This window comes from Aplidium turbinatum, chromosome 2, assembly GCF_918807975.1.
Source record: "Aplidium turbinatum chromosome 2, kaAplTurb1.1, whole genome shotgun sequence".
In the NCBI taxonomy this organism is placed as follows: Eukaryota; Metazoa; Chordata; class Ascidiacea; order Aplousobranchia; family Polyclinidae; genus Aplidium; species Aplidium turbinatum.
The window spans coordinates 30,269,972-30,297,963 of NC_137473.1; the positions used below are offsets into that span (position 1 = coordinate 30,269,972).

General features: G+C 39.2%; 2 protein-coding genes across 2 annotated transcripts; both read right to left on the bottom strand.

Moving 5' to 3' along the window:
* Positions 1 to 3,338: 3,338 nt before the first annotated feature.
* Positions 3,339 to 26,812, bottom strand: LOC145788201 (prostamide/prostaglandin F synthase-like). The gene is made up of 5 exons (XM_082599893.1): positions 26,706 to 26,812; positions 17,830 to 18,034; positions 12,433 to 12,624; positions 7,935 to 8,062; positions 3,339 to 6,567 (listed from the first exon to the last, which is right to left on the bottom strand). Exons 1-5 carry the CDS (start codon positions 26,763 to 26,765, stop codon positions 6,556 to 6,558), a joined length of 597 nt encoding a protein of 198 aa, XP_082456019.1. The 5' UTR covers positions 26,766 to 26,812; the 3' UTR covers positions 3,339 to 6,555.
* Positions 26,812 to 27,992, bottom strand: LOC145788200 (NADH dehydrogenase [ubiquinone] 1 beta subcomplex subunit 10-like). The gene has a single exon (XM_082599892.1). The coding sequence runs from the start codon at positions 27,971 to 27,973 to the stop codon at positions 27,371 to 27,373; it is 603 nt and encodes a 200-aa protein (XP_082456018.1). The 5' UTR covers positions 27,974 to 27,992; the 3' UTR covers positions 26,812 to 27,370.

A 27,992-nucleotide genomic window follows, 5' to 3' on the forward strand; every position in this document is an offset into this window, starting at 1 on the left:
AGTCTTCATGAGAAGATGCAGAACCACATGCTTCGTTTGGTTTTGAATCTTTATCCTCGGACTGACAAAGCCTTGATAGGTCATTCCTGGTAGTTTCGCATACTTGTAGACTGTAGAAGCTCTTGACGCAGGGCCGGTTACCGAGATTGTCAGAATGAAGTTTTCCGATTGTTGAAGTGTTGTTTCCGGGGAATTATTCCAATCACTAGGTGCCAGAGTAGAACCAGCGCCGCGTGATCTTGAGCAGAGGCGCGTAACCACTGAACTAACGGGGCGAACTAACGTGTTCTTGTCGAAGGTTGCCTATCTGTGCTACTTTTTTTCTGACGTAAACCTCTTGAACCGCAGGGCAATCATGCTCTGATGCCAATCGCTATGGATGGACAAGGTTGTGTGATTTAATAGACAATAGATTTAAGATGCCAAGCATGCTTAAGTGGGGTAACGGGTCGGAAAAGGTTTAATGTTTACTGGGTAGGCTACCAGTAGCCTATCACCCAAATCAGCGTAGTCCAACTGCAAGGCCCGCGAGCTCCGTTTTTTTGGCTGTCGAACTGATAGTCAGCTTTGCTTTAATCTAGCAATATCACTTCAATTTTTGTTTCTTTGTTATTGTAATTGACAAAAAAACTTTGTGAATGATCCTTTGTGATGCATAACTATAGGCTACTAGCCTACTTTGTTCAAAAAATTTTCCCATGGGCGTGAGAGCTAGTACACAGCCCCCAAAGCTTCAACTCCAATTATGTGAACTTCAGAACGATCCGTTTTTGCTGTAAAAGGAAATAGGAAATCCTGCAAGCTTTTGGAAGCTAGTGTCAAAGGAGAAGTTTCCCCTTTTAGAAGATGCTGTTCTGAACCTGTAGGCCTCTGGATGTTAGGAAGTAGGCCTACATACATTTGCGAATGTACGTTTTCGGTAATGAACAATGTTAAAACCAAACATCGAAATCAACTTGGAAACGAGACTCTTCCGCTTGCGTTCGCATGGCCACAACTACGATTCTCGTGGATACCAACGCTATATTGTCTAAAATTAAAATCTAATGTTGATAAAGTTAGAGATGGTCCCCCCTTTAGGGTGAAACAAGCTGTAGGCTAGAGGTTTTAGAGAGTAGTAACTATATGCCATAGGCTATGTATAATTTTCCAGCAATAAGCCTATGAATCGTTATTTTAAAAACATTGGCCCGCAAGATAAAAAAAGTGTTTTTGGCCAGCGATGAAAAGAAGTTGGACCACGCTGGGCTCCAAATAATGCGAAAGCCCCATAACGAAATCTTAACAAGTTAAAAGTTATTTTTAATGTTTTATAAACTAAACTTGTTAAGTAGATTAGCCTACATTTTCAGCTGAGCGTTTTGATATTATTGTTAAGCACCACTTTCAAAATCATTGTCGGCACATCTCGATTACGACGATTAGGATACATTTTTCATAAAATTTGCAAGCATCCAGATATTCTCAGATGTTAAAAATAAGTTGAAAAGTTATTCAAACTTTATGAACTACCCTTGCAGGCTACAATGTCAGCTAAACATGTTGATATTGTAAGTTATACGTTTGAAGCATTACTTTCAATATTGGAGCACATTGGATTGGGATACTTTCATAAAATTAGTAGGGGAGACTCATCAGGTAGCAGGCCCGGATTTAGGGGGGGGCAGGTGCCCCGGCCCCCCGACTTTTGAAGGGCCCCCCTACGTGGAAAAAATGTGATTTTGTGTTATTTTTTCTTCCTTTCAGCCTTTGAAGTTTCTGCAAAATGCAGTGCTGGATTGATGCTACTGTAGACGCAGAGGTGGTTTTTCGCACCGTAGGCGCGAAAATTTTTTTTGCAGGGGGGCCACCCGATTTAAAAGTCCCCGGGCCCCCCATCAGCTAAATCCGGCCCTGTCAGGTAGGCTAAGTTGGCCCAGCAAAATGTAAAATTGAATGTGTGAGCTAATAACAAAACGTATGTTAAAGCGAATGCTATTGAAGAGTAGAGAATTTATCACTCTAAAAGTGGACATATTCTTGCATCAAACCAACATTCTTAGGTAGGCTATATAATTTTTCAAGTTTTCCGAAAAAATTAAAATGGGCCATCTTGCCTTCCTGTGCGGGTAATTTGGCCCACCATGGAAGGTAAGTTGGCCACGTGGCCAACATGTCCACCCATGGTATATTAAACAGTGCCTAAATTTTCTTTTCTTTCTAATTACCGGTATTTCTTGGCTGTATTTTACCTCACTAAACTTTTTTTTACATGAGTAAGTTATACCAAATAAGCTTTCGAAAATAACGAAGGCTGTATCAAATATCATGTAGTTGGAACGGCATGCCTTTAATTCCTAACGATCTGGTTTAACGATAGGCCTACTGATAGGTAGGACCGTAGGACCTTGCTTGCAGTACAAACCCCATTTTTGCATTGGGTACCAACATCGGAACATTTTTTAATGTATCTCCGAAACGGGGTAGGCTACGTTTTAAACCGTCGCTTGAGAAGTGGTTGCATATTTTTCTTAGACTTACACCATACTTCAACATCGTTAGCCCCTCTTCATGCACCTGCTGAGACACATTTCCGCGATTGGTTTCTTGATATAATTACTTACCATTATTCTATTATTACAATATGGGTTTGGAATAAGTTGTCGCAATCTGTGGCATAAAAACGATGTTAGGAAGTGTATTATTGATCATTTAATGCCGATGTAAAGCCGCGATTTACTTACTTTGGATACTTAATGATAGGCTACTTCAATCTTGCAAAAATAAGTCATCGTATTAATTAGTCAATCATTATCATTCCATATAATACCTCACGAAGGCAAGTTGGCCAACGTACCAGGGATTCTGCAACGTACCCACCCACGAAATGGGCCAACTTCCCTGCATGGCAACCATATTGGAAAAATTAAAATTTATGACAAACTATCGAGCTTCTAACAACGGTTTCACTGTCAAAGTGAGGCTCAATACAGTAACTACCCCAGCGCTGCACTCACTAAATAATAACCTTTCTTATATACCGTAGTAAGAAAAAACTCACTCGACATCTAAAAAGTTCTAAAATCCAAAATTTTTAAAAATCATAATTTTTCATAATTGCTCACATGTTTATAGCCTACTGCTTGCTAGAGCCTCCCAACATGGTGATAAGGTAGTTTCAACAGCACTTTCTCAGTAGGCTATGCGTATGATACGTAGCAATAACTATTTTACTTAAAAAAATATTTAGAGTGGGCCAACTTACCTGAGTCTCAGGCTAAACATCTGAATATTTTCTGCTCAACTTTTAGGAATTCTCAACCAATTACACATTTATTTCTTAACTCTCACAACTTAAAACAGGCTCATTTTCAGTGCATTTTTTTAAATTTTACATGCGTTAAATTCAACATGAAAAAATAATTTTGATTATTTGAGCAAAAAGTCAACAATAAGTTCAATCTTAATGAACTTTTTGAAACATGCGGAATGTTCTTGCCCAAATTTTTATCAAATTTTCGACTGATTGAATAGGGGTGCGGTTGCAATATATTTGACATTTGCATACTCATTATTTGAGCCAAAAATAAATTCAATTTTAATATAAATTTGGAAACATTCTGAAAGTTCTTGCCCAAGTTTTTGTTTAATGGAAAAGTGTATGGGTACCATTACATTCCATGAACCCCCAGCGCCTAGGGGAAGACGGGGCAAAGCAGAACATCGCGATTTCTCACGTTTTGTACTCTTTGTTAGGCAACTGTAAACTGTATTTGCTGTGGAAAAATTGCGACTGGCAGAGCACAACGCGTGTCTTGAGGAAGTAAAATGTGTTTTGACATGGTTTGTTATAAGAAAGCGATGGAAAAGTAGCTACCACATTCGTTAGCATAAGCCAGGGGTCACCAAACTACGGCCCGCGAACTGATTTCATCCGGCCCGCCACGTGCTGTCGTTCCGTGCCGCCGTCGTTCTTGTAGTTCGTTGTTGTATGTTGAATTTGTACATTTTTCCACCAGGCAGCCTACAATACATGTTGGATTGTTGGTGTTCTGTTTTTATCATTAGGCTACCACAAATGGGGACAACCTAGGCCAAATTTGGAAAGATGTAGTGTTTTTTCAAGAGCACGATGCCCTGTAGTGTATCACAGCAGGAGATAACTTTTCCAGCAACCTTTCGATTTTCATCATACCTTTGCTTTTCCACCGCTGACTTTGTTATTTATTGTGCTCAATTCAAGTCAATAGAGATTCTAAATAGTTGTATATCTTTTCGCAATTTGCATCCGGCCCGCAGCTGTTAATCTCGCAGCAATCCGGCCCTCAGAGAAAAGGTTTGGTGCCCCCTGGCATAAGCGAATTTGTTGGTAGCTTTGTTTTTATCTTAGACATTGAGACATTATTTGTTGGTGACAAAAGCAACTTTAACCTAAAACTTCACAGGTTTCAGCAGAGATGTTATTTTCTAAAGGCTATTTGGGGCAAAGTGGGACAGTGCATTAAGGCAACATAAGACTCCAAAAGTCTAAATTGTATCTGTGGTTCTTCCGTTGATTGAATTTTTGTGGATACCAAAGGAAAAACCTGACTTGGCGATAGTACACGTTCTTTGTGTTTAACATGCTACCATAACACAATTTTCAAGAAAATTTTGCCCCATTTGCGGTCTAATCAGCATTCCGCGAGTGCTTTTGTCAGAGCTTTCAAAACAGGAATGGGCGTGAGCAGCGAAGCGTGCGACTGTACAGTCTACGTCACTATAGACTAGCAATCAGTTGATCGAGCAACAGTTGTTACTGTGGGCGAATTAACTGTAGGTTATGTATGTATTTACATCAAAACATCAGATTTTAACATCAAAACATCAGACAGTTTGCTCGAAACATCAGATCTCATGTTAAAACATCAGATGTGGTAACGTGGCTTTTGTTATTGCTGTCGATAGTGACGTATTCTCGAACAGTGTTTCTACTTCTTGGTCATTTTGAAAAAATTAAAAATTCATGAAACATTGGACTTTGCCAGTGCCATAGAAAACAATTTTTTTTTTTGAAATGTATTCTTGAATGTTCAGTTTATGCATTTCAATGCTTAATTCCCGTTTGAAAATTTAATTTAGTAGGCTATGCCTTTAAGAAGTTTATCGAAGGCCGGAGAAAATGACGGCGCGGGGCAACCCAGCCAGTAGTTTGAAAACCCATGGCGTAATCTAAACCTATGTATAAATTTATTCAGTGAAAGAAACTATCTTGGATGTCAAATATATTTGCATTCCTATGAAACAGGATACTAAAAGTAACACTATGAAGCGTTGATACATAAACCTAGTATACACTGTACACGAACAACTTAGCAATATAAATTCTGATCTGAATGACAATTACTAAAAGAAAAACAGTAATTTTGAAGGATCAAACTCTACTATTAATGGTGTAGTACAGTGCTTCTCAACCCCTGGGTCGCGACCCAAAACTGGGTCGCCGTTTCATTTGGCTGGGTCGCTGTAAGATGTGGTGATAAAAGATAATGTCTCTTGAGTCTTGAGCAAAGTTAAAACTGCCTACCACTAATTTAGTTTTCGTAATTTCCACTATTCAAACTACGTCGCTGGTTTCACCCAACGATTTTACCACACGCATTTTGCGGTGAAGGAGTACACACTAAACTAATTTAGAAGAAGAGTTTTTGTTCTGCAAAGCTTCAGAAACAACAACACGAGGTCGAGGCGAAGATATCTTTGCTTTGGTCGCCTCATTTATGAATAAAGAGGGTTAGAGTGGATAAAATGCTCCAGTATTTGCAGTGATGGAGCTCCAGCTATGCTCGGATCCCGCAAAGGTTTTACTGCTCGTGTGAAAGAATTAATCCTAATGTAGCCTACTCGTCAGTCCCTGTTTCATCAAACCAAAGGAGTGAAATTGTCTTCAACCTGGACATGACGTGAGATTGGCACTAAGTAAGATGGCTCCAAATTTTGACAAGTTGTTGAAACAATACAAAGTCAAGGCTCATATTAATTAAATTCGACATTTTGTTGTTATGTTTAAATGTGTAATATGAGTGTGGCTCATTTTTTCACGCTTACAAAACGTTGTGCGAAACGTAGTTTTGGAAATAGGGTCGCCAAATCTTCGCTATGACTTTGACCTTAATTTTTGGGTCGCCACAAATAAAGGTTGAGAAGCACTGGTGTAGTATGTGCTTCTCAAATAAAACAAAGGCCACAACAACAGGAATGCGCATGTTTGGAAACAAACAACAATTCATTTGTGTTGACCATGAGTTGTTGAGGTTACGCTTAGGTTGAAGATTATCATCCAGCAGATAGCCAAGTTTCGTATTTGCAACAGCAAGGTTTTCTTTAGTAGATTGTGGTTAAATTTCCTTAAATTGAACAACTAGCAAAAAACTAGTCAATTAAACGTAAAGCATGTTTTTCTACAAACGAGCCCATGAAGAAATGCGAATTATACGGTGTCAACAGAGCATACAGATGATAAGTGTGCTGTGTGGTGACATTTGAGTTCATTGAAATTTGAGATCTTGGAATGGAAAGCAGAGTTGTTCCGTGAGGTCATAAAGTGCACTGGAAATGCAGGCATAAGTTAATGATTTAGCTAATTACTTTTCGTTGTAAGACACACTGCAGTAGGCTACTACACTGATAGTTAGTATCAAACAAGCAAAAAGATCAAACAGGAAATTTTGTTGAAAAGGAAAGGAATTATATTATCGGTATAATAAAGCTTAGCTTATTCTGTACTAATATCAGTTTGTAATAGCTGTAACCAAATTAATTCAATCGTTGATTTATTCATGGCGAAAAAAACAGTACATTGGCTATTAATTATAAGATAATACACACTTAAGGAAATGTTTAAATGTTTTCAAAGCTTGTGTCAGTAGGAAATCAACAAAAAACAAAAAACAATGTGGTCCTGTGTTATTGTTTTGGCTCGGTTTGGTTGCCGCATTGCTAAGTGACAGCTTTAGTAGAAACCAAACAATTGAGAGCACACGTTCACAAGAGCGAGAGTTTCTTGTTTTGTGACTTCACAAAACTTACGACTTATGTAATATTACAACGGGTTATGTAACATTACAACGGATTATGTAATCAAACAGCGTGGCGGATGACTCGGTAAAACTATTTGTGCGTTATACAACTTGCCTTAATAGGAAATCTATGCAATGTGTCAAAAATTTAAGCCGTTTTTCCTGGATGTTGATTACGAGACAATAGCATGTAACATGTGTAATAATAAGAATTGTATCAACTGATATCAAGTATATATAGTAGGCAACAAACCTATGACATAAATTTGCAGTGTAAGCCAACAACTGATTTTCACATAATTCTGGCATAGCATTATGTCACATAAGATAATTTTACCTCAAACTGTTGCAACCAGCTAATGAAGGTAGCAAATAAAAGAAGTAGACTGATAGACATCATTGTTTTCAGATGGTAATAAGATAATTTTGAGTAAATTCATTTTGAGATGTATCAATCGGTTTGGCACACACAAAAAAAGATTAATATACAGTAGTACATAATTGCAACTTAGCTGTTGTTTCAAAAAAAAGTATCCTCACTAAAAGGTTCCTATATTTCATACCAGTAATAACTATAGCTATTTTTCTTCTAAATTTCAGCTTTACTAGCTGATTAATATCGAAATTAGAGCATTTTGAAAGTTCTGGTTGAATAGTGAAAAGGCTAGATAGCAGCGATAAGTGGATTATGCACCACACTGAAGCTTCATCACTGCACGTTTGCGTATTCTTTTGTCTTTTTACCACAAAACTGAGATTTTCAAGTAATGATATACGGTACCGGCAAGAAAAGTAAAGGGATCTATGGTAAACTATACAAATATAAGTTTTTGATCAGCATTGACTGTTCCGTTTGGGAACGAAAACGATGTTAAAGAAAAGTTAAAATTAACTTACGGTTGGCATTTCATCACTGGGTCCTTGACCAGTGTTTTCTTTTATAGCAAGAGCATCAAGAATTGCTTGATTCTCTACATGATCACTCGCTTTGACCTGCTTAAAGTTCATCAAGATTTCCTCACCACCTGGCAGAACGTTCAAACCAGCATTAACGTGTTTGCAGATGCATGCAAAAGGGAACAATACTGGTGAAGTATTACATATAAGAAAATTAATCCTTTCTAAGGTCAAGCGTCTAAAGAAGTTATAAAGATGTAATACAATGTAAAAATACTATTATTACGCTGGAGAATTATCTTGAGATTTTGTGATGTGAATATGATTGTATGATCTAAAGCAGTTTTTAATATGTTACGTTTACTAAATATCAATTTTGTAAAATTAAATGTATATATACCCCATATGCGTTTGACGGAAGTGATTTGAAAAGTACGGCACCTAATGGCGCAACCATGTCGCATACAAACGCACGATTAAAAAAAAATAGTAATGTGGACGTTTAACTTTAGAAGGTCAAGTTATCGTAGCCATACGTATGTGGCATTTTTCAAAGCCCAAGAACAAAGCTGAATGTTGTCACGAGAATTAGAATCATCTATTGTTTGCTATAAACTTCAGTATATCATCCACCAATGACGTGAGATTGAAATAGCTTCCTACAGTTGTTTTTGTGCAAATTCATTTGACTTTGTTTGATGACTTTGTTTCTTAACACTAACAACGCAATCAATACTGTATTTTAAAAACCTAAATGAGAAAGTTCACACTCAAAGACACAAAAATTGCACGAATTAACTTTGCAAAGTTGGTGGCTTTTGGAAGGATTTGCAATCTGGTTTTATTATTCTTTATATTTTAATCAAAGATAACATCCATCAATGATTTTCCATGTTTCTTTAACCTAGTTCTAGATCTATGTCATGGTACACAATAAATTAATGTACAAGAACTCAAATTAAAAAGTAATTGAACCACAAGATGCCAAATTGTATTTTGATAGCGAAAAATCACGACTTCTAAAAGTTTCTTGTTGGTACATCAACAAAATAAATTGTATTAGGCTCTACAAACCAGTGATTCTCGATGTTTGAAGGATTTAGGCGAATGCCAGGTAAGCTATGGCTCACTGGCACAGTTTGATTTAGGCGCTATACCGAAAAAAGCGCAAGATAGTTGCGATCACACGATATATTTTACCAATAAACCGGTACTAATCTCAAGTAACAGGTAACATTCTTACAAAGTAGTAGTGTATAGTACGTAGTAGTCCAGTTTTAATCCAGTGATGTTCTGTTACCGAGAGTGGCCGGATTCACCTCCAAGTGCTGCAATCGCCTTCACTCACAGTCTCACACCCTGCCTCCACATCGATCTGCCTAAAGTGTCCTGACTGTCCTCTCTTGTCAATGTTAAGCCTACCTTGCTGCTTTCCTCCTCAACTTGCCTTTTCCACGTTTTTTTGGGTCTTCCTTCTTTTCTATGACCCTCCACTTGCAACTCCAGCACTCTTCTCAAAACATCATCTGCATCCCTTCTCAAAACACGAAAACTTCATTCGCTTTCGCCAACTTATCAACATTCTCATTCTCGACACTGTCTGAATTTCACTCAACCAAACCTTACTCTTGCAGTCACTGCCGCTTCACAACCACGACTGGCATTCAATCTATCTCCTAGATAGCAAAACCCATCGACTGATTCAAGTTTGGCATTCAGCTTTTTAACAGGACCAACTATCCCTTCTTCAATCTTCTTGCATTTTTCACATTCAAAACCATCTCCGGATCTGCAAGTCACTCTCTTCATCTTTGCACATCTTCCATGCACCCACTTCCTGCATTTTGTACACATAACAGAATTTGCCATCACTTTTGAACTTCCACATACACCACTTGGGTCAATTTTGCTCATTGTGATTCCCCCTTCCATTTTACTAATTACAACCTTTGTCTTTTTGATGCTGACACGCATACCTTTACATTGAAGCGACTCCTTCTACTTCTCTCTCAGATCTTCCATTGTGTCACTCAACAAAACTAACTCATCTGCGTATAGTATCTCCATCAATAAATCTTCTCTTACACATTCGGTAATCACATCAGTCACAATGGCAAAAAATAGAGGAGAGAGAACAGAACCCTGGTGTACACCCGCTTCAGCAAAAAGTGGTCTGAGGGCAGATCCAACTCGAACTCTTGTCCCTGAACCGTCATAAAGACTCATTATTGCTTGCACGAGCGCCTCTGGTATTTCTTTTTTCTCATTGCCCATTCCATCACTCTGCTTGTAACTCTATCAAACGCCTTTTCTATGTTCACAAAACACATGTATGTACAAGTTCTTTCCCTTGTCCCAAGATTCCTCTTGCAACCTTCTCAAAATAAAAATAGCATCTGTCATTCACTTCCTAGGCATAAATCCACACTGCATCTCGTCCAGCCTCACCACAGATCTTATTCTATTCTCCAACACCCTTTCCACTACCTTCATCGCATGCTACAATAGTTTTATTCCCCTACATTACTCACAATCGATTACATCACCCTTTCCCTTGAAGATGGGTATCACCATGGTCGTCTTGCATGCATTCGGCATTCCTTTCCCATCTAACACACGTTGGCTGATTTCCTGCATTGCTTTAAATCCTGTCTCCCCACTTGCGTATATCATTTCCACAGTGACTTCAGATAGTCCAGGAGCCTTCCTCGATTTCATTTTCTTCATTGCTTGCGGCACCACCTTTCGAGTTACTCTCTAATGGACCTGCTACCTCGTCAGCTTCCACATTCTAATCTCAATCGTTTTCCTCGTTCATTATCACCTCCATTTGTTCTTTCCACATTCTTCCACGATCTTTCTCAATGAAACCAAGTTTTCCACCTCTTCCTTTAATACATTGTCCACCATCCACATCTTTCCCATCCCGCTTCAGAACCTACATGAACTTATATACTTTGTTGGGACTGTTTTTTAATTTGGTCAATTCCCGCTCAGCTTCTTTCTTCATAACTGTTGCAACTACGTATTCTCTTTACGATTTTTCAATTGCTTGTACTTGAGCTTAGTTATTTCTGATCTATTTCTGCACCAATCCTTGTATGGAACATGGAACTTTTTTCTCCCCAATTACTTCCCTCGCTGAAGTTCGCATGGTATCGCTTTCACATTTTTGATCAGTATTCTGTTTTTCCTGCATACCAACCCAAAGTCAATCTCAGTTTGATTTGCACCAGCACTAAAACTTACTTTTCTTCCTTCGTCTTTCTTAAACCAGGTATTAGCAGCAAACAGGTCCTTTTCGTTACAAAACTCAAGTAGTCGCCTTCCATCACGATTCCTTTCTCCCACGCCAAACCCTCCACGGACACCATCAAACCTATCAATTTGTTTGCCAAAGTGCCAATTATAATCCCCAAGACCCAATACGATCTCCTGATCAGTTCTTGTGCTCCATTCATGGGCTATTTTGTCATAAAATCTTTCTTTTTCTGCACCGGATCTTCCACTTTGTGGTGCATAAACACAGATTACTCTGATCACTACATGCTCGACCACCATCACTATCACCATTATTCTATTGCTCTGCTTACAAACCTCAACAACATTTTCACATAGCTCTTCTTTCACCAAAATCTCAACTCCTCCGATCACAATATCATTGCATGACCACCACAGTTTGTATCTCCATCCTTTGACACCCAAAAATTTGGCTCCTTTGTTCCTCTACCGGACTTCCAGTAAACAGCAAACATCTACCTTCCTCATTCTTAGCTCTTCACTCACTTTAATACCTCTACAACGCAAGCTTCCTACATTTAGACTTCCCAGTCGTACCCTGAATTTTTAACAGCAATGTTAGACAACCCGGAGATTCTTCGCACCCCCTGCCCATTTAAGGGCTGCTGAGGACCGGAGGCCATTCCTTTTTCAACACTTATCAAAACAAAAAGGTAGATTATGAATTGCAATTAAAATTGCAATTAAACAAATTGATTTGAACATCTGCTGTATTGGCTAAAACGGTGAGGCATAATCAGTGATGTAGGCTACACACAAGATTTACTATACAACAATGAAACTCAAAAAGTTTTCATATTGAACAACTTGAATTTTTTGTATATTGTTCATTGTTAATACAAATTCCAGTATGGAAAGCATTATCTAACTTAAGCTGAAAAACAGAAATCCCTTGAACCCGTCATCACTCCCATGCACCCAATAAAATACACTTTACTAGAAATAGCATATAAATCGCCCGGTGCTACAAAGGGGATGCTACATGACATGTGACTCCCTCACTGCACCTAAATGTCGTACTTCTCCAAAGCAGAGCATTGCTAATTTTATTGTACACTACAGTGAAAAATAAACAAAAATTTAAAATTTGTTTAAATGAAGCTAATACAATAAAATTAAAAAGAATATGAGCATCAAAATTCGATAAATTCTATAATTGAGAAATGAGAATACACCAAAGCTTACTCCTGTACAATACCTTTCTTCACTATTAAAAGCCCTCCCATCTGGTAAAAGTCGCCTTTGAAATTTCCTCCTAAACCTTCAGCTTTTGCCTTGTCTGCCAACTCTCTCGTTTTCTTATCCAGAGCCGCTCCCATGGCACCGAGCATAGAAACTGTACCATACTCTAGGTCCTTGTAGCATTGCTTTTTCTCATCAAAATATAGCTCTAAACAAAAAAACATCTAATCTTTTAGAGAATTAGCATATAAATACATTAACAGCATATAAGCCCAAAAGTAAGTTAGTTAGTGCACAGTTTTAAGTATTTTATTCCCGGTATTGCGAGGGTTGGACGTCAACAAGTTTCAATGATCCAGCTAAATGGCAGCTTTCCATGTGCTCCTATTCTGAGCGTTGACTGCCACAAGGTTCTCCTTTTGTAGGTCGCTCCGCATGTTAACGCAATATCTCTTGTTTGGTCGTCAACATGGATAAGATTACACCCTACTTTCAGCAACTGAACCTTCTTAAGCCAGGATTCTTCCATTTGTTGCACATTTATAACAGTTCTACTTCATCGTGTGAGCCTCTGGGGCCGTGGGTCTATTCTTTTACCATCCCAGACTCACGATGTTTCCGGACTAAACGGAAAGACTACTAGAGAGCAGCTAGTCGTTGGTTTCATTACACTAGTCTACAAGAAATTTTTACAGGACAAACTAACAATCACTTCCACCTAAATTAGGTGTGCTGAGCTCGAATCTGAAATCAGAATTTGGCTACCGTACTATGCCAGGATTTCATGAGAATTCACTTTTCGTTCTTTTTCCAGCAAATAACAAATATTTCACAGAGTTTATTGTCTCAATCATTGTATTTATGACGTAACAATGGTGTTAGCATTATGATGTAAGCAGGCCTCGAAATTCATTTTTGTTGACGGCGGACAAACGTGTCCGGTCTGAACAGCTATCTCGGCGGACACACCAGTTTTAGCGTCGATCGTCATGTTTAATCACTTTATCTTGATAATTCTTTGCCACTTGAGATCTATAGCTACTGTTCAGAAGGCTTTTTAAAATTACAGCAAAGTTACTCTGAAAGGCTTTCATCAGACCAACGACGTGCGCTTGAAGAGTCAAAGCGCCGTGTATTTGCTTAATACGCTGCATAACTCATTAACTTCCACCGAACGAGGTCGTGTGGCTTCTTGCGTCACAATGCTCTAGGCACGAGTCGGAAAACTTTTACACTAACGCCACTATTTTCTGCTGTGCAAAGTTTCATTAAGCTTTTTTCTTTAGATTTCTTTTTGCGTGTCATGCGAGCGAAAGTGAATTTTCCTTGGGAATACCAAAAATTAACAAACTTTGCTGCATCTTGCTGTAATAGCCTACTCGCATAATCTAATTTTGTAACCAGCCTTGCCTTATCAATATTACTCGGAGATCAAAGCCAGACATTGTGACATAAGACTTGAACTAAGTTACAGTGCGTGATTAGTGTAGAAGTACCGGTATTCCAATCGATTCTTAGCGAAGAATTTGCCTTTGTTACGCTGATTTAATGTCATCAATCGTTGAAGCAACGTAAAAATCAAAAGTTTTCCTGCTTGAATGGAACCTAAGGGATACAGTTATCCACAATGCACGGGAAATTATATTCTTGCAACAATTGTTCGACTGTTCGTGCTATGCAATGACGATTTGTATCGCTAGTTCCTGTGTTATTTTTCGGCAGACAAATATGACCGATCTAGATGGTACTTCCCGCAAACATCACATTCTGTGACGGTGGACATGTCCGCCGTGAATTCAAAGATAATGGATGGTCACTTATTTTTGTTCGGATGCGAAACGTACATAGAACAAAAACGTACAGTGTGCACTGTGCATCCAATGAGAGAGTGCAAAAGACCGTAGCCATAAAAAGGCGTAGAAAGTCATCGAGTCGGTACTCTCTCATTCAAACAGTTATACGAAAGCAAGTATTGCGTTTTTAAATAGCTAATTGACACAAAAAAGAAGAAGGAAGAACAGAAGAAAAAAACAAATACACAGGCAAGAAATACAAAAAAAAATTAATAAATAATTTATTGCAAGTTTTACTGAACAATTTGTAGCCTTTTTTCATGTTTTTTCATATTTTGGGGTGAATTGTCCCATACCTGACTCCCAATGAATTTGAAACTTTTTTGGAATAATTGGGTATTTGCCTGTTGAGTATAAAGCGAATTAGAACTTGAACGTCAATGTTATACAAATGCATAGATGATACATGTGTAAAGAAAGTTTTGAAGTGTTCCGGTAGCTTGTTATTATAAATTTTGAACATAAATTTGCTTATTTCTAGTTTACAATTGGAATTTACAGTTAGTATTTCATTATCTTGATAGAGTGGCAGTAATTTAGTTTTTATTTCAAATGCTCCTGTAACGATTTTAATTTGCTTTGTATTATATTCAAGTATTTTGTGGGTGTGCATCCCCAGTTGATAATTCCATATTGTAGATGAGAGTGTACTGTACAATGCTATAATAAATATTTACGAGAACTTTCCCTAGAAATAAATTGTCTAAGTTTACTTAGTACGCCTGAAGAAAAGAATAGTTTTTTCGAGACATTATTAATGTGCTGATTCCAGTTGAGTTTGTTATCTATTGTGATTCCTAAATAGCGTGTGTGGTCAACTTCCTTAATTATTGTACCATTTAACTTAATTTGCATTTAATTTTTATTGTTAAAGAGAATGTAGTTAGTTTTGCTCAAGTTGAGTGTCAATGGATTGTTATCAAACCCAGTGTATAGTTTGCATAATTGTTTGTTTATTACACAGGCCAACAAACATTTTTTTTCAAAAGGCACAACATGTGAAAGTCATTTTAGGGTATTTTGAGGCCCCTGATTACGAAAATGCACATGGTTTTTGCGAATTGGCTCTACTTTTTGAGATACAGCAAAAACATTTTTTTTAGCCCGTATAGATTTAAAGCCATGTCGTTTATTACATAGACAAAAACTGGAAGTGATCCCAAGCACATTTCTGAGTTGTATAAACGCTGTTTGGAACCAATCAAGTTGATTACAACTCAAACAAACAGCTATTTAACGTTTACTGGCCTAGTAACAATCAAAATACAATGTGAAGCAAGCCTGAGGGGTAGGGTGGTTTAAAAAAAGTGAAATTTTGAAATTTTAAAGTCTCACCCTTTCAAAAGTTACCATTTACTACAAAAACACCTTGTGAAAAAAAATTTTGAAAAATATTAATGTTTAGGAGTAGCTCAAGGCTTTTGAAATTTGGGGGTATTTGATGAAATGGGTCAAAGTTTCAAATTATAAATACATGTAATGTATTTCGTAAACCCTTAAAGCAAACATATATACATTATGTTTGGGTTCATTACAAAATGAATACAAAACTCTTAATGTGAAGTTTTATACATTCTTTTAAACATTTAGTGGTAGCTGAAACACGTTGAAATTTCAGTAAAATCTGGAATTGTTGCAATTGATAGTACACAGCACAAAGCACATGCAAAATCAAGTTCCAAACAATTGATAACCGTGAACCATTGAGACTTTCCCACTTCCAAGTGATGGTGTTTTTGTTGCTATCAGGCAAAGCTTTTCTGTGGACATACACAACTGCACAGTGCACAACCTGTAACACTAACAGATACTGAAGTTGGTCCTCATCACGTGTTAGTAGGCCAATGAACTCCTGAATTTGAGCTACTCCTTGTTCTGCGTGGTTGTTGACAACTTTTATGGCCTGCAGCACTGCACATTGCACAATGTTACACGCTGCTTGAAAATCTTCTCGCACTTTCCATGTTTCTGGATCTGCTTTGAGAAAATCATCAGGAAGGTTCATTCTCTCAAAAAGTATTTGGAATCTTTGTGTGACAAAGTCGTCCAAACAACTTCCTTTATTTATTCTATATTCACATGAATTCGCTTCGAAGGATCTGTATGTCCCCCATTATCCAATGCGAGAACCATTTTTCATTCACTGCTGCAGGCACGTTCTTGTCAAACAAGGCCAGTCCAATCAACTCTTCTGATAAATACTACAGGTGGCCAACAAGCTTTACTGATGCTGCTTTAGAAATGGCTGGGTTAATGCGTTTGGCCGAAGAGTAGACCTACACTTCATGTTTTGATTCTGTGAAGCTGTCCATCAGGCACAAGCTTGCCTGCAAGCAATAATTTGATGTGAAGTTGGGGATTGAAACAAAACCCACACTTTACATATTGCAATAGATGTAGTAACACAGAGCTTGTGTAGCGCTGGCTGGACAGTAAAAGCAAGGCAATGCCTGCTGCTCTGCCAATAGTATGGTATATGTCAGATTGTCAGTGGTTCTCAAACTTTTTGAGCGCAACCCAAATCTGAATTTTTTGAACATCTCATGACCCAAGCTTCAAACATCACAATGTATTTTTTCTGACATGCATGAAATAAAAAGTCACAGACAACCAGTTGTAGTACACAGTACTATGAAACAATGATTTATCATAAACAAATGATTGATTTATTTTAGTGTGATTGATGACACTGAAATTTTTCTTTCATAATATCTTCAATGCACGACTCTATTTTAGTGAGCGCAATGCGCAGATCGTAACCAGAGTCGAGGTGATTGTGAGCCTTGGTTTTAGTAACTAACCGTCAGTGTGCGGTGGAGGGTGACTAGTCCTCACACCCTTTGGTCGACGTTACCTTACATGCGAGATTGGGAGCTCCCAGTGTTGGGTTGCTCAAATTTGTGGCACCGGTACTGAAATACAGCGAAATCCTGAAAGCGGATCAACCTGTTTCGTGCCACAAGTGCCGAAGATCTTTGCTCGCACAGATACGTGGTCGCAAACGAGAACAAAAAAGTCATTGCTTCATCACCAATTATTGGCTTTTCCTTTTCAACTGAAAGTCCAGAATTTTTCAAGTGACGCTGTGGAAAAAAGTTGTTGATAGAACTGATAGTGATGCAGTTCGATAAGCTCTTCTTGTAGTCCTGCAATATCCTCTGGTAAGTCGTCAACCTTTGCCATAAACGGATTTCTGACCCACACCCGAGATGCCACATTTATGTCTGGGATGTAGCGACCGAACTCCGAGATAAGGTTTTCTAAATGCTCCAATAAGAGGGCCGCTTTCGGCCCGCAGGTTCCCTACCCCTGCTCTATAACAAAGTGATAGCAATACCTGTTTATGCACTATTTATGGTAGAATATAAACATTAGGCTTATTTACATAAAACATTAGAATTATAAACATTAGTAGAATATAAACATTGACAAGCTAATCTACTCTATGATTTAGTTTTGGCATGCACTGCGTAAAATACAGGTCAATTTGCAGTCATGTTTGGATCTTTTAATACCAGTAGGCACTAGGCACTAATGAGTTGAAATGTAAATATTCACACCTCCATCAAAGATCTTGTCATCAAAGAACTGCTTTGAACCATTTTGTTCTGGTCCAACTCCAACAAGTTTAACATTATGCTCATCAAGAATAGGTTTAATGGTGCTGAGATTATGTGAAATCCAGCGGCAAACTGGGCAGCCAAACCTTCTCAAAAAGTATATGACCACATCATTGTTTTCCCATAGGCTCTGCATTTTAGTAGTCTGCAAAAATATTTGCAAAAATACATATGAACATTGAACAAACTATTATTTATCATTATACGAACAAAATATTTTAGGTTACAACAAATCTCTTTCAATGGCATTGGTCTGTTTAAGGAAGCCTAATATTGTTGCACAAATCTTTAAGGCATCTTCTCCTAATCTTATCTCCAAAATTTATGTTGCAGACATCGAAACTGAAGGCGGCCATCGCCGCAAATAACCTACAAAAACCGACATTTTGTCCGCCAGGTCTCGTCCTTCCATCGGCCGCAATTTGTCCGCCGTGAAGTTCCAAGAAAATTTTACACAAGTGGCCTTATGAATAAAATACTTTGTCACATTAAATCACAAAGGATTAGAAAGCAGTCAAAGTACCCGATAAATCACAATATACCAGTGGTTCCCAACCTGGGGTCCGTGAGAAAGCATTTGGGGGTCCGTGACTACCTTGATGAATTTTTGGAAAAAAACAAAAAGCGATATTTTTACTTTCATTTCTCTCTTTAAATGCAAATGCGTCAAGCTCGAGCCGCGAGAATAAACTGTACTGGTATGCATTAAAATAAATCTATGCTCCTGCCAACAGTGTGTAGCCTACATTGACCACTACATCTACCACAACGCTTGTCGATTACAGTCAAATCAGGATTGGCTCGTCTGTTACGTCATAGAAAACATGCTGTGCAACCAAAGTTTACCTCATAGTGGCGGGAACGACACCACTGCTTGCAGTTGGAGACTTTGGGTCACCTTAATATTCAAATACTGCTGACATTTCTTGAACAATTTGTTCATTTTCTTATTTGAGCAACTGTTTAACCTGATATTAACAGCAGGAATCCTAGCGGCAAGCTGGCAATGCAATATGACACAGTACAGTTGTTGAGTACCGGTAGCATAGGCTAATTATTACAATAGTCAATAGTATGTTAATTGAGTTTCAGGCAAAATTTAGGTAGGGGTCCGCAGAATTAATAATTTGTCTAAAGGGGTCCGTGACAGCAAAAAGGTTGGGAACCAATGCAATACACCCTGTCTATGCTTGAATTGTTAACATTATTGATTGACCAAACAGCTGATGTCTGACATAAGCAGGATGCAAGTGTCGTGACATTACAATACACTTTATTGATGTGATATATTCAGTTTTCGAATTTAGTGTCGGCAGGTGCCGACGCAGATGTATGAATGGCGCATTAGCGTCGGCAATAAAAATGCCGAGGCCACACGAGCGCTTGTAAGGTTACAGGGTTAAACATTCCTCCCAGTCGTTATGGCACAGCGATAGATTTGTTCCTTAGTCAACACCCTGACGGAGCTCTGAGAAAGAAGCATGTAAATTGGTATCAAAGCCTGAAAGCCGCAAAACGTGGACGTTTTATTGCAAACGGCGAAGACGGTGTAGATTTACAGCAAAGCGATTCATTGATTGAATCTTTATCCTCGGACTTGGAAAGCTTCTTGAGGAGCTAAATCCTGGCAGTTTCGCATACTTGTAGAGGCTTTGAATCACTGATGCAGGCCTGGTCACTGAGATTGACAGAGGTAGTTTTCCGATTGTGGAAGTCTTGTTGCCGGGGAATTATTCCATCCATTAGATGCCACTGAATGGAGAGCAGTCCTTAACGTGCGTTGCTCAAGCGCACACCCCGAGAGTCAAACCAGCGCCACTTGATCTTGAAGTTTCTTTGTTTCAGAAGTCGTGCGCTAACCAACTGAGCCGATGCCAGTGATGACGCGAAAACATCATGCTCCGATACAGCATCTGATGATTCCGAATCTTAACAGCTACTTCTTTATCAAACAGACTTTGCCTTGTTCGCAGTATCCCAATTGTGCCGAAATTATGGTAGTGTATATACATAAATCCAATTGGTACCAACTAGCACATAATCATGTAAATTGGCATGAAAAGGGGAAGGCTTATGCTCTGCAGTGGGCTCTCACAGGCTGAAAATGATGATGATACGTAAATCAAGGCAATCTTCTCGCAGGGAGCTATTAATTTGTTACCGGTACCTGGTTGAGCAATTAACATTATTTTATGATAATTCATCGTTGCTAGATGTCGAATTAATGTAAAACAAACGTAAATTTCTTATTGGGTATTGTTGTTATGCAATATAACCCGCCAGTAAAATTAAATCGATTTGGGCTGGCTCAAACGTTAAATCAACCCAAAATTAACAGTTTACTTTTCCCCCATGGATGTGAGTTATTTAACATGAATTACTGTAGCAGCGTGCGACGTGCGTATCTTGTTGCTCACTTTATCGCTACTTTTGGTATCATTACATCACAACAATTCAAACAGTGCGGTCAAGATAGACTACTCTAGTCATAGACGCCGAGTTTTCAAAATAGCTGGGCGGGTGAACACATACTGTCACGTCATAAAGGTATTTTGTGCGTTTTTCAAAAGGGCAATTTTGCTAGGTTGTTGGGCTAGCCTAGTTTTACATTTAAGTCTATGTCTCCTCTAACACGATTTGGAAACAAGTAATAAATATAATTGGTACGCAACAACGTCTGGTCCTGGTAATTCAGTTCCGCATATGTTTTGTGATTGGTATGTGCGGGTTGCGGACGAAAACTGCAATACTGTACTAGTTCCATAATTACAGTACAGAAATTTTGGACTTAAAATTGAATTAATTTTTTTATAATTCCTGAAATGTCCGGCGGGCGCGGCCCACCCGCCTGCCCGGGACTCGGTGACTGATATAGTCGTCATCTACGTTGAATATATGTAACTCGTGACCAGCGTCACTACATAATCACCGTTCAGCGTTTTCTGGTACAGACGCTGGAATTGATTACCACCGCATTGCGCGTGTAATCAATTGAGCGTTCTGTACCACGTTCCTTAGTTGATTGTTTTGCGTTTCTTTCTTACTATATATGGCGTTGCTTTTATACACTGAATCAGTAAGTAACAAGAGGTAAATGGTTTTCTCACTTGGTTGGCTATCGCTACAATTATTATTGTTTATTTTATATTAAACGTCTGGAAATACAACAGACATTTAACTGGCGTCGCCGGCAGGATCTTGACAGAATTTCTACAGGATTTTAGAAACATGGAGAAACTGATCGAAGTCCTGCAACAACAAATTGCCAACCAAGAACGCCAAACGAAGGAACGACAAGAAGAACGTCACCGAGAACAAGAACAACGTCACCAAGATCAGACGAAAATACTCATGGAGCAACTACGAGAAATGCGAGCCCAAACTGCGAGATCACAGCCAACAACAATACAACAGCAGGTATCTTTACCTAAGTTCGTAACGTTCGATGCCACCACTGAACTGTGGGCAGACTATTGGAAGAGGTTTAACACCTTTGTAGCAGCACATTCAGTCGCACAAGACAAAATGCCGCAGGTTTTTCTCACCAATCAATCACCTAAAAAAAAAATGTTAACAAATTTGGCTGCGCAGGAAACAAACCCAAAGGAAGTCAACGATCTCACCATGACGGAAATTACAAATTACATGGCTCAACAATTCGACCCAAAACGCTTCATCGTGAGGGAGCGATTCCGTTTCTGGAGCGAAATGAAGCGCAAGCCCGGTGAAACAGCTCAAGAACTAGCCATCCGCATACGCCAGGCAGCTGCCACCTGTGACTTCTCGTCCATTTTAAATCCATTGGACGAAGCTTTACGTACTCGTTTTATTTGTTTAATAGGTAACGAGGCGGTGCTTAAGGGGTTATTCAAAATCAGAGCTGATGAACTTACTTTCAAACGTGCGATAGAGGTTGCATCAGAAACCGAAGAGGCAGCCAAGGTGGCCAAAGAAACTGTTTACGGCACTCCACCAGCACCAGTTGCAAAAGTAAGGACCATCAGCAAACCTCCAAAAACTAGGCAACTTACAGGTACTTTCTTTACTTCTAAAAATAAAGAATGCTATCGCTGTGGTAATTCCAACCACAACGCCAATGACTGTAGGTTTAAGAAAGCCACCTGCCATTTCTGCAATATTACGGGACACTTACAGAGTGTTTGTCGAAAGAAAGCTAGACAGTTCAAACCTTCTAAGGTAAATTGTATCGAGGAAATTAACATGCTCTCTAGTTCTTGCAGAAAGCCTCGAAATTCAAAGTTGGAAGTACCGATCTCCATTAATTCGGTAACTACACACTTAGAACTGGACACTGCTACAAATGGAAATTTCCTTTCCAGCGACGTCTGGACTCGGGTAGGCGCACCTCAATTGCAAGCACCAATGTCGCAGTTCCAATCTGCTACCAAGCATCTAGTACCAATCACGGGTTCTTTCACGGCCCAGGTAACTTGTCCTTCCACGGGAAGGTCAGATAATATTCCTTTTGTAGTCACGACAGTCAAGGGACTAAACTTGCTAAGTCGTGATGCAATCTCGTCTTTAGGAATTTCTATCGATAAATTCCTTCTATCTAACTATTCTACTTTACAGAGTATCCAGTCATGCGACAAGCCTGATAAGAGTCTGGAGAAAGCATGCTCCCTCTTATGTGACGAGTTCAAAGATGTTTTTAAGCCTGAACTCGGGTGCTTACGAGATTATGAACTAGATATAGATTTTAAGTCTGATGCTAAACCTGTTTTTCTCAAACCTAGGCTTGTACCTTTCGCGCTAAAGGAGGACTTAGCACAAGCCTATGATTCGGGTATTGCACGTGGTGTATGGACACCAGTTCAGTTTTGCGATTGGGGCACACCGGTTGTTCCAGTCCGTAAGCGTTCAAATTCTTCAGAAGCGAAGGCCAAGTTACGCATATGTGGCGATTATTCAGTCACGGTGAACCCTTCCCTGGAGACCCATCGCCACCCGTTACCCTTACCAGAAGACTTAATACAAAAGTTAGGTGGTGGGTATGGTTTCAGCAAGATAGACTTGGCTGATGCCTACAATCAGATTCGACTTGGTCCTGAAAGTCGAAAACGACTCGCATTGAGCACTCACCGTAGCGTACTTTTACAAAATGTTTTACCTTTTGGCATATATTCTGCTCCAGGTTATTTTCAGAAGATCATGGACGACCTTACAGCCGACCTTCCAGGGGTCGCAGTCTACCTAGACGACATTCTTGTCAGTGGCACTACTGCTGAGGAGCATCTCCAGAATCTTAGACGGCTCCTCGATCGACTTCACTCAAAAGGCCTGAGGTGTAGGAAAGACAAGTGTAAGTTTGCACAACCTCAGGTAGAGTATCTCGGACACATTTTGTCCAGGCAGGGCATCTCCAAAGGTCCTAAGGTAAACGCGATACTGGAAATGTCTGCCCCCACTGACGTATCTTCTCTTCGTTCATTTTTAGGTTCCTTACAATTTTATTCGAAGTTTCTACCGTTGAACACTTCCACTGTAGCAGAACCACTATACCATCTCACGAAAAAGGACATTCCTTGGAGATAGGGAAAACAAGAGGAAAACTCTTTTGTTCAGCTGAAGCATTATCTTTCTACTGATGAGGTTCTTACACATTTCAATTCGTCACTTCCGGTAGGTATCGCATGTGATGCTTCTAGTGTGGGCATCGGTGCTACTTTATTTCACCGTTACCCAGATGGCACAGAACGGCCTATAGCAAACGTTTCAAAGATATTAACAGCTTCGCAGAGAAACTATAGTCAAATTCAGAAAGAGGCTTTGTCGATAATTTTTGCGCTAAAGAAATTCTATCAATATCTTTTTGGTAGATCATTCATTTTGGTCACAGATCATAAACCATTGCTTAGTCTTTTTGGCCCGACCAAATCGACACCTTCTTTGGCAGCAAATCGTTTGGCTCGTTAGGCACTCTTTTTGTCGCAATTTACATACACTATTGAGTACAGGAAGACGAAGGATCATCAAAACGCTGATGCTTTGAGTCGCTTACCAGCAGGAGGGGATAAAGTCTTCGATGAAGAGGAAAGTGCGGATGACATTGATATCGTCTGCGCTATCGATGCTTTGGATTTGCAGGTCCAGACCCCGAATGCTGCCTCACTACGTAAAGAATCTTCTAAAGATCCTACCATTTCCACGGTAATGCGTTTCATTCATGAAGGATGGCCGGCCAAGTCTTCTCCACAAGACCCGGTCGAACCGTTTCAATTCCAAACTTTCTGTAAGGAGAGGGGTATGGTACACATCACGGGTGCCCCTTACCATCCGGAAACCAATGGAGCGGCGGAGCGCCTCGTACGTACGTTCAAGCAAGCACTTCGCAAATCTTCCCTACCCCCGAAGCAGGCCGTCTTGGAATTCCTACAGCAATATCGACGTACGCCCACTCCGAGTGGCTACTCTCCAAGCCAATTACTCAACAATCGTCAGATTCGAACCAAGATCGACACGCTTCTCCCCACATCGTCTCAAGTGGTACCAAGACAAAACCATCATAACGCGGACGCCTCCGAAAGTACAAAACGACATTTCAAACCGGGAGATCCCTGTTACGCGCTATCATTCACTCCACGACGGAGCCAGGATCCTCGTTGGGTTCCATCCGAGGTGATCAAGCGACAGGGTAGCCGAATCTTCCTGGTACGTCTGCTGCCACATGGTCCGACGTGAAGGCGCCATATGGACCAACTGCAACCTCGCTATGCATCATCGGAGGACCAGGAGCCGGGAGAAACTCCTGCACCAACAATCGACTCCTCCGCTGTCTCCACCTCAGCCCGAACGAATTCGGACGACACACCGACTGTACCGGAATTCGGGCCACACAACCCACGAAGGTCGAGCCGTCGCCGCAGACCTCCGGCTCGTTTCGGACTTTGAGTTTTATTGTTAATTCGGTGTCTTGTTCATTTTTTATGTTTGTGTAAAAAATTATCGGGGAGGTGTTATAGTCGTCATCTACGTTGAATATATGTAACTCGTGACCAGCGTCACTACATAATCACCGTTCAGCGTTTTCTGGTACAGACGCTGGAATTGATTACCACCGCATTGCGCGTGTAATCAATTGAGCGTTCTGTACCACGTTCCTTAGTTGATTGTTTTGCGTTTCTTTCTTACTATATATGGCGTTGATTTTATACACTGAATCAGTAAGTAACAAGAGGTAAATGGTTTTCTCACTTGGTTGGCTATCGCTACAATTATTATTGTTTATTTTATATTAAACGTCTGGAAATACAACAGTGACTCTAGTACATTTTTCGCTTCTCGTTTTACATGTTTTAGTACAATTGTTTCATAACAAACGTTCACGGCAATTGATGAGGCAATTTCAACTTTTGTCGTTTGGCCTCGGCAACGTTTCTGCCGAAGTAAAAATGTGCTAATTTTGAAAACTGCATGTTGATGCGTGTCGAAGTTCTGATGGCCGCCATGTGCTTGGCTGCGGAATAGCTTGCTTCAGTCGGACACGTTTGGCCGCCGGAAAAAAAGTTGTTTCGAGGCCTGTGTTGTGTAACTTATCTATCTTTACATGTGTTTTCTGTCCGAATTTCCAACTCTTTCATCCTATCTCTGAACAGTAGGCTATCCTAGCCAGGAGTGTAGCACGTACATTACATGGAAGAAAGCAATTTACTCTACATACCGTATTTAAACCGGTATACCATTTCTCATGCTTATGTTGAAATAAAAAAATGCATCAAAATTAATGATACGACAATGGGAGCAAGTCTTTTAGGTGCAGACAGTTAGGCGCCGGTCAAATAGGCGCGCACAGCCGCACACTGTTGCGTCAGGATATTTAGGTGCGTAACACTGTGGCGCCCGATCATTTAGGTGCTATTCTTAGCTAAGTCTGCAGATTGTATCAACTTGGCAGGTAGGGCAATGCTTTACACACAAAATGTTATATTGAACAGAAAAATATGTTGTTTTGTTAATGCGTGTGGATTTATTTGTTGTTAATCATGGCTTCAGTGAGTGAAGCTGCTTTATCCGGCAATGCTTTTCACACAAAATATTATATTGAACAGAATAATTTGTTGTTTTGTTAATGCATGTGGATTTATTTATTGTTAGTCATGGCTTCAGTGAGTGAAGCTGCTTTATCCGGCATTGCTTTTCACACAAGATGTTGTATTGAACAGAAAAATATAATATATTGTTTTTTTAATGCGCATGTTCGGCATTTATTTGTTGTTAGTCCAGGTTTGCGTCGGCGAAAGCTTTATCAATAAATTATTCAAGTTTCCGAACGTGACTGAGTTTACTTTAAGTTAAGTCAGATAATAACTACACTCGGCATCAGTAAAAATATACAGTAGCCTATGTTCAAGCGGGTGGCAAGCTTGAGTGAAGACTGAAGAGTAGCCTAGTTTAGTTTTCCGTGAAAACCCCAACTAGATTTTGCCAAAGCTGAGCTGATACAGTCTGCAAACTTTACTAGAAATAGCACCTAAATGAACGGGCGCCACAGTGCTTTGCACCTAAATATCCTGACGCCACAGTGTGCGTGCCTATTTGACCAGCGCCTAACTGTCTGCGCCTAAAATACATGGACCCACGACAATAGGGTCCTTTAATTATGCTTAACTATTGACACAAACAGTTATGCTAATAGCTCTATCCACCTAAATCTCATCGCTCTTACTTTTCACAAGCAACCAACTTAGTTTGTCTTCAAATAATTCTGTTTTTGAATTTCTGAAAACTAGGCCGTTAATAATTGGAAAATTTAAAACAGTTTAAATGAAAAAAATACACAGCATTTATTGTGTTACCTCACCACCAGGTACTCTTGCCAGCATGTTTGAAGCAATCTTCCGCAAAAGGTCTGCCATGATTTCAGTTAATGAAGTTAGCAATACACCAAAAGAAATCTGAAAACTAAATAAAAAAAGCACAAAATAACTTAGTGATCATTGCGCATGAGAATCATTTAATATTATTTTAGAAATTTAAAATAATATAATACATACAGACTATAGTACATTGATAGAAATTAGCAGTTATCTTGACTAAGCAAAACCATGCATTATTATCTATTCATTCTACTGGTATTATTAAAAACCTATTTACGTCACATGGGTTTAAAGTGGGAGAATAAGCAAAATCATACACCACGTACAATACATAGCTAAACCTCATAAATAATAACCGATGCACATTATGTGTGATATATATCTTACATACAAATACCACCACCATTTTGAAATGCACTACTATCATGTACGCAAATATTCAAAAAGCTCCTCAATTTAACACGAATTTGCTAAAGGAGCTAGCTAATATTTCATGCAGTTTTACATATTGTCAAACAAAACGATATTGTCAATGCTGTCAAAGCACACATCAACCCAATAACATTCAACTAAATGCAAAACATGTTCCATTGGTAATTGTAGTCAGCACAACTGATGCATGTGAAATTCGTGAAAAAATGCAGCTATTCACTTCCTTTGGCACTGTCTTTTCCTACTCTGGCAAGGTATCGATCTTCTATGAAGCGATTTTTTTGCTTTTGTAAGACATTTTTAGCATTGACACGAATTCCCAAATCACCATATTTAATCTGCCATGCTTCTTTAACTTTCTGTAAGGTTTCAATGAGATCCTTACAATGAACAATGTGATTTACTCCTTCACGATATGTGCAAACATCCACCCGTCTTTCTAAGATTTCAATAATTTCTTGATCAATTTTCATATCCCTTTTGAATTGGCACTCAGCTTCGTACACACATACCAGGTCATCAGTGGCACACTCCCAGATCTCTGGCACCCTTCGGAACTTTTGGTGGTAGTACCGCCTTGGATGTACAACTTTAATTGATTCAAATGCTTTATGAGCAACATCAAGTGGAAACTCAAAAGCATAATATAGAAGTTTAGAAAAAAGAGGCATCGGATTGTAATTGCTCATCAACTCAATCATGGGAATATTAACTTTAGGATCTGCATAGAGACTTCTCCTTTCTTTTTCATTTGGATCTTCTATGGGACCTAATACTCCAGGAATATCTTTTAGACCAGTTGATTCTGAAGACATTTTGCAAGAAAATACAGCT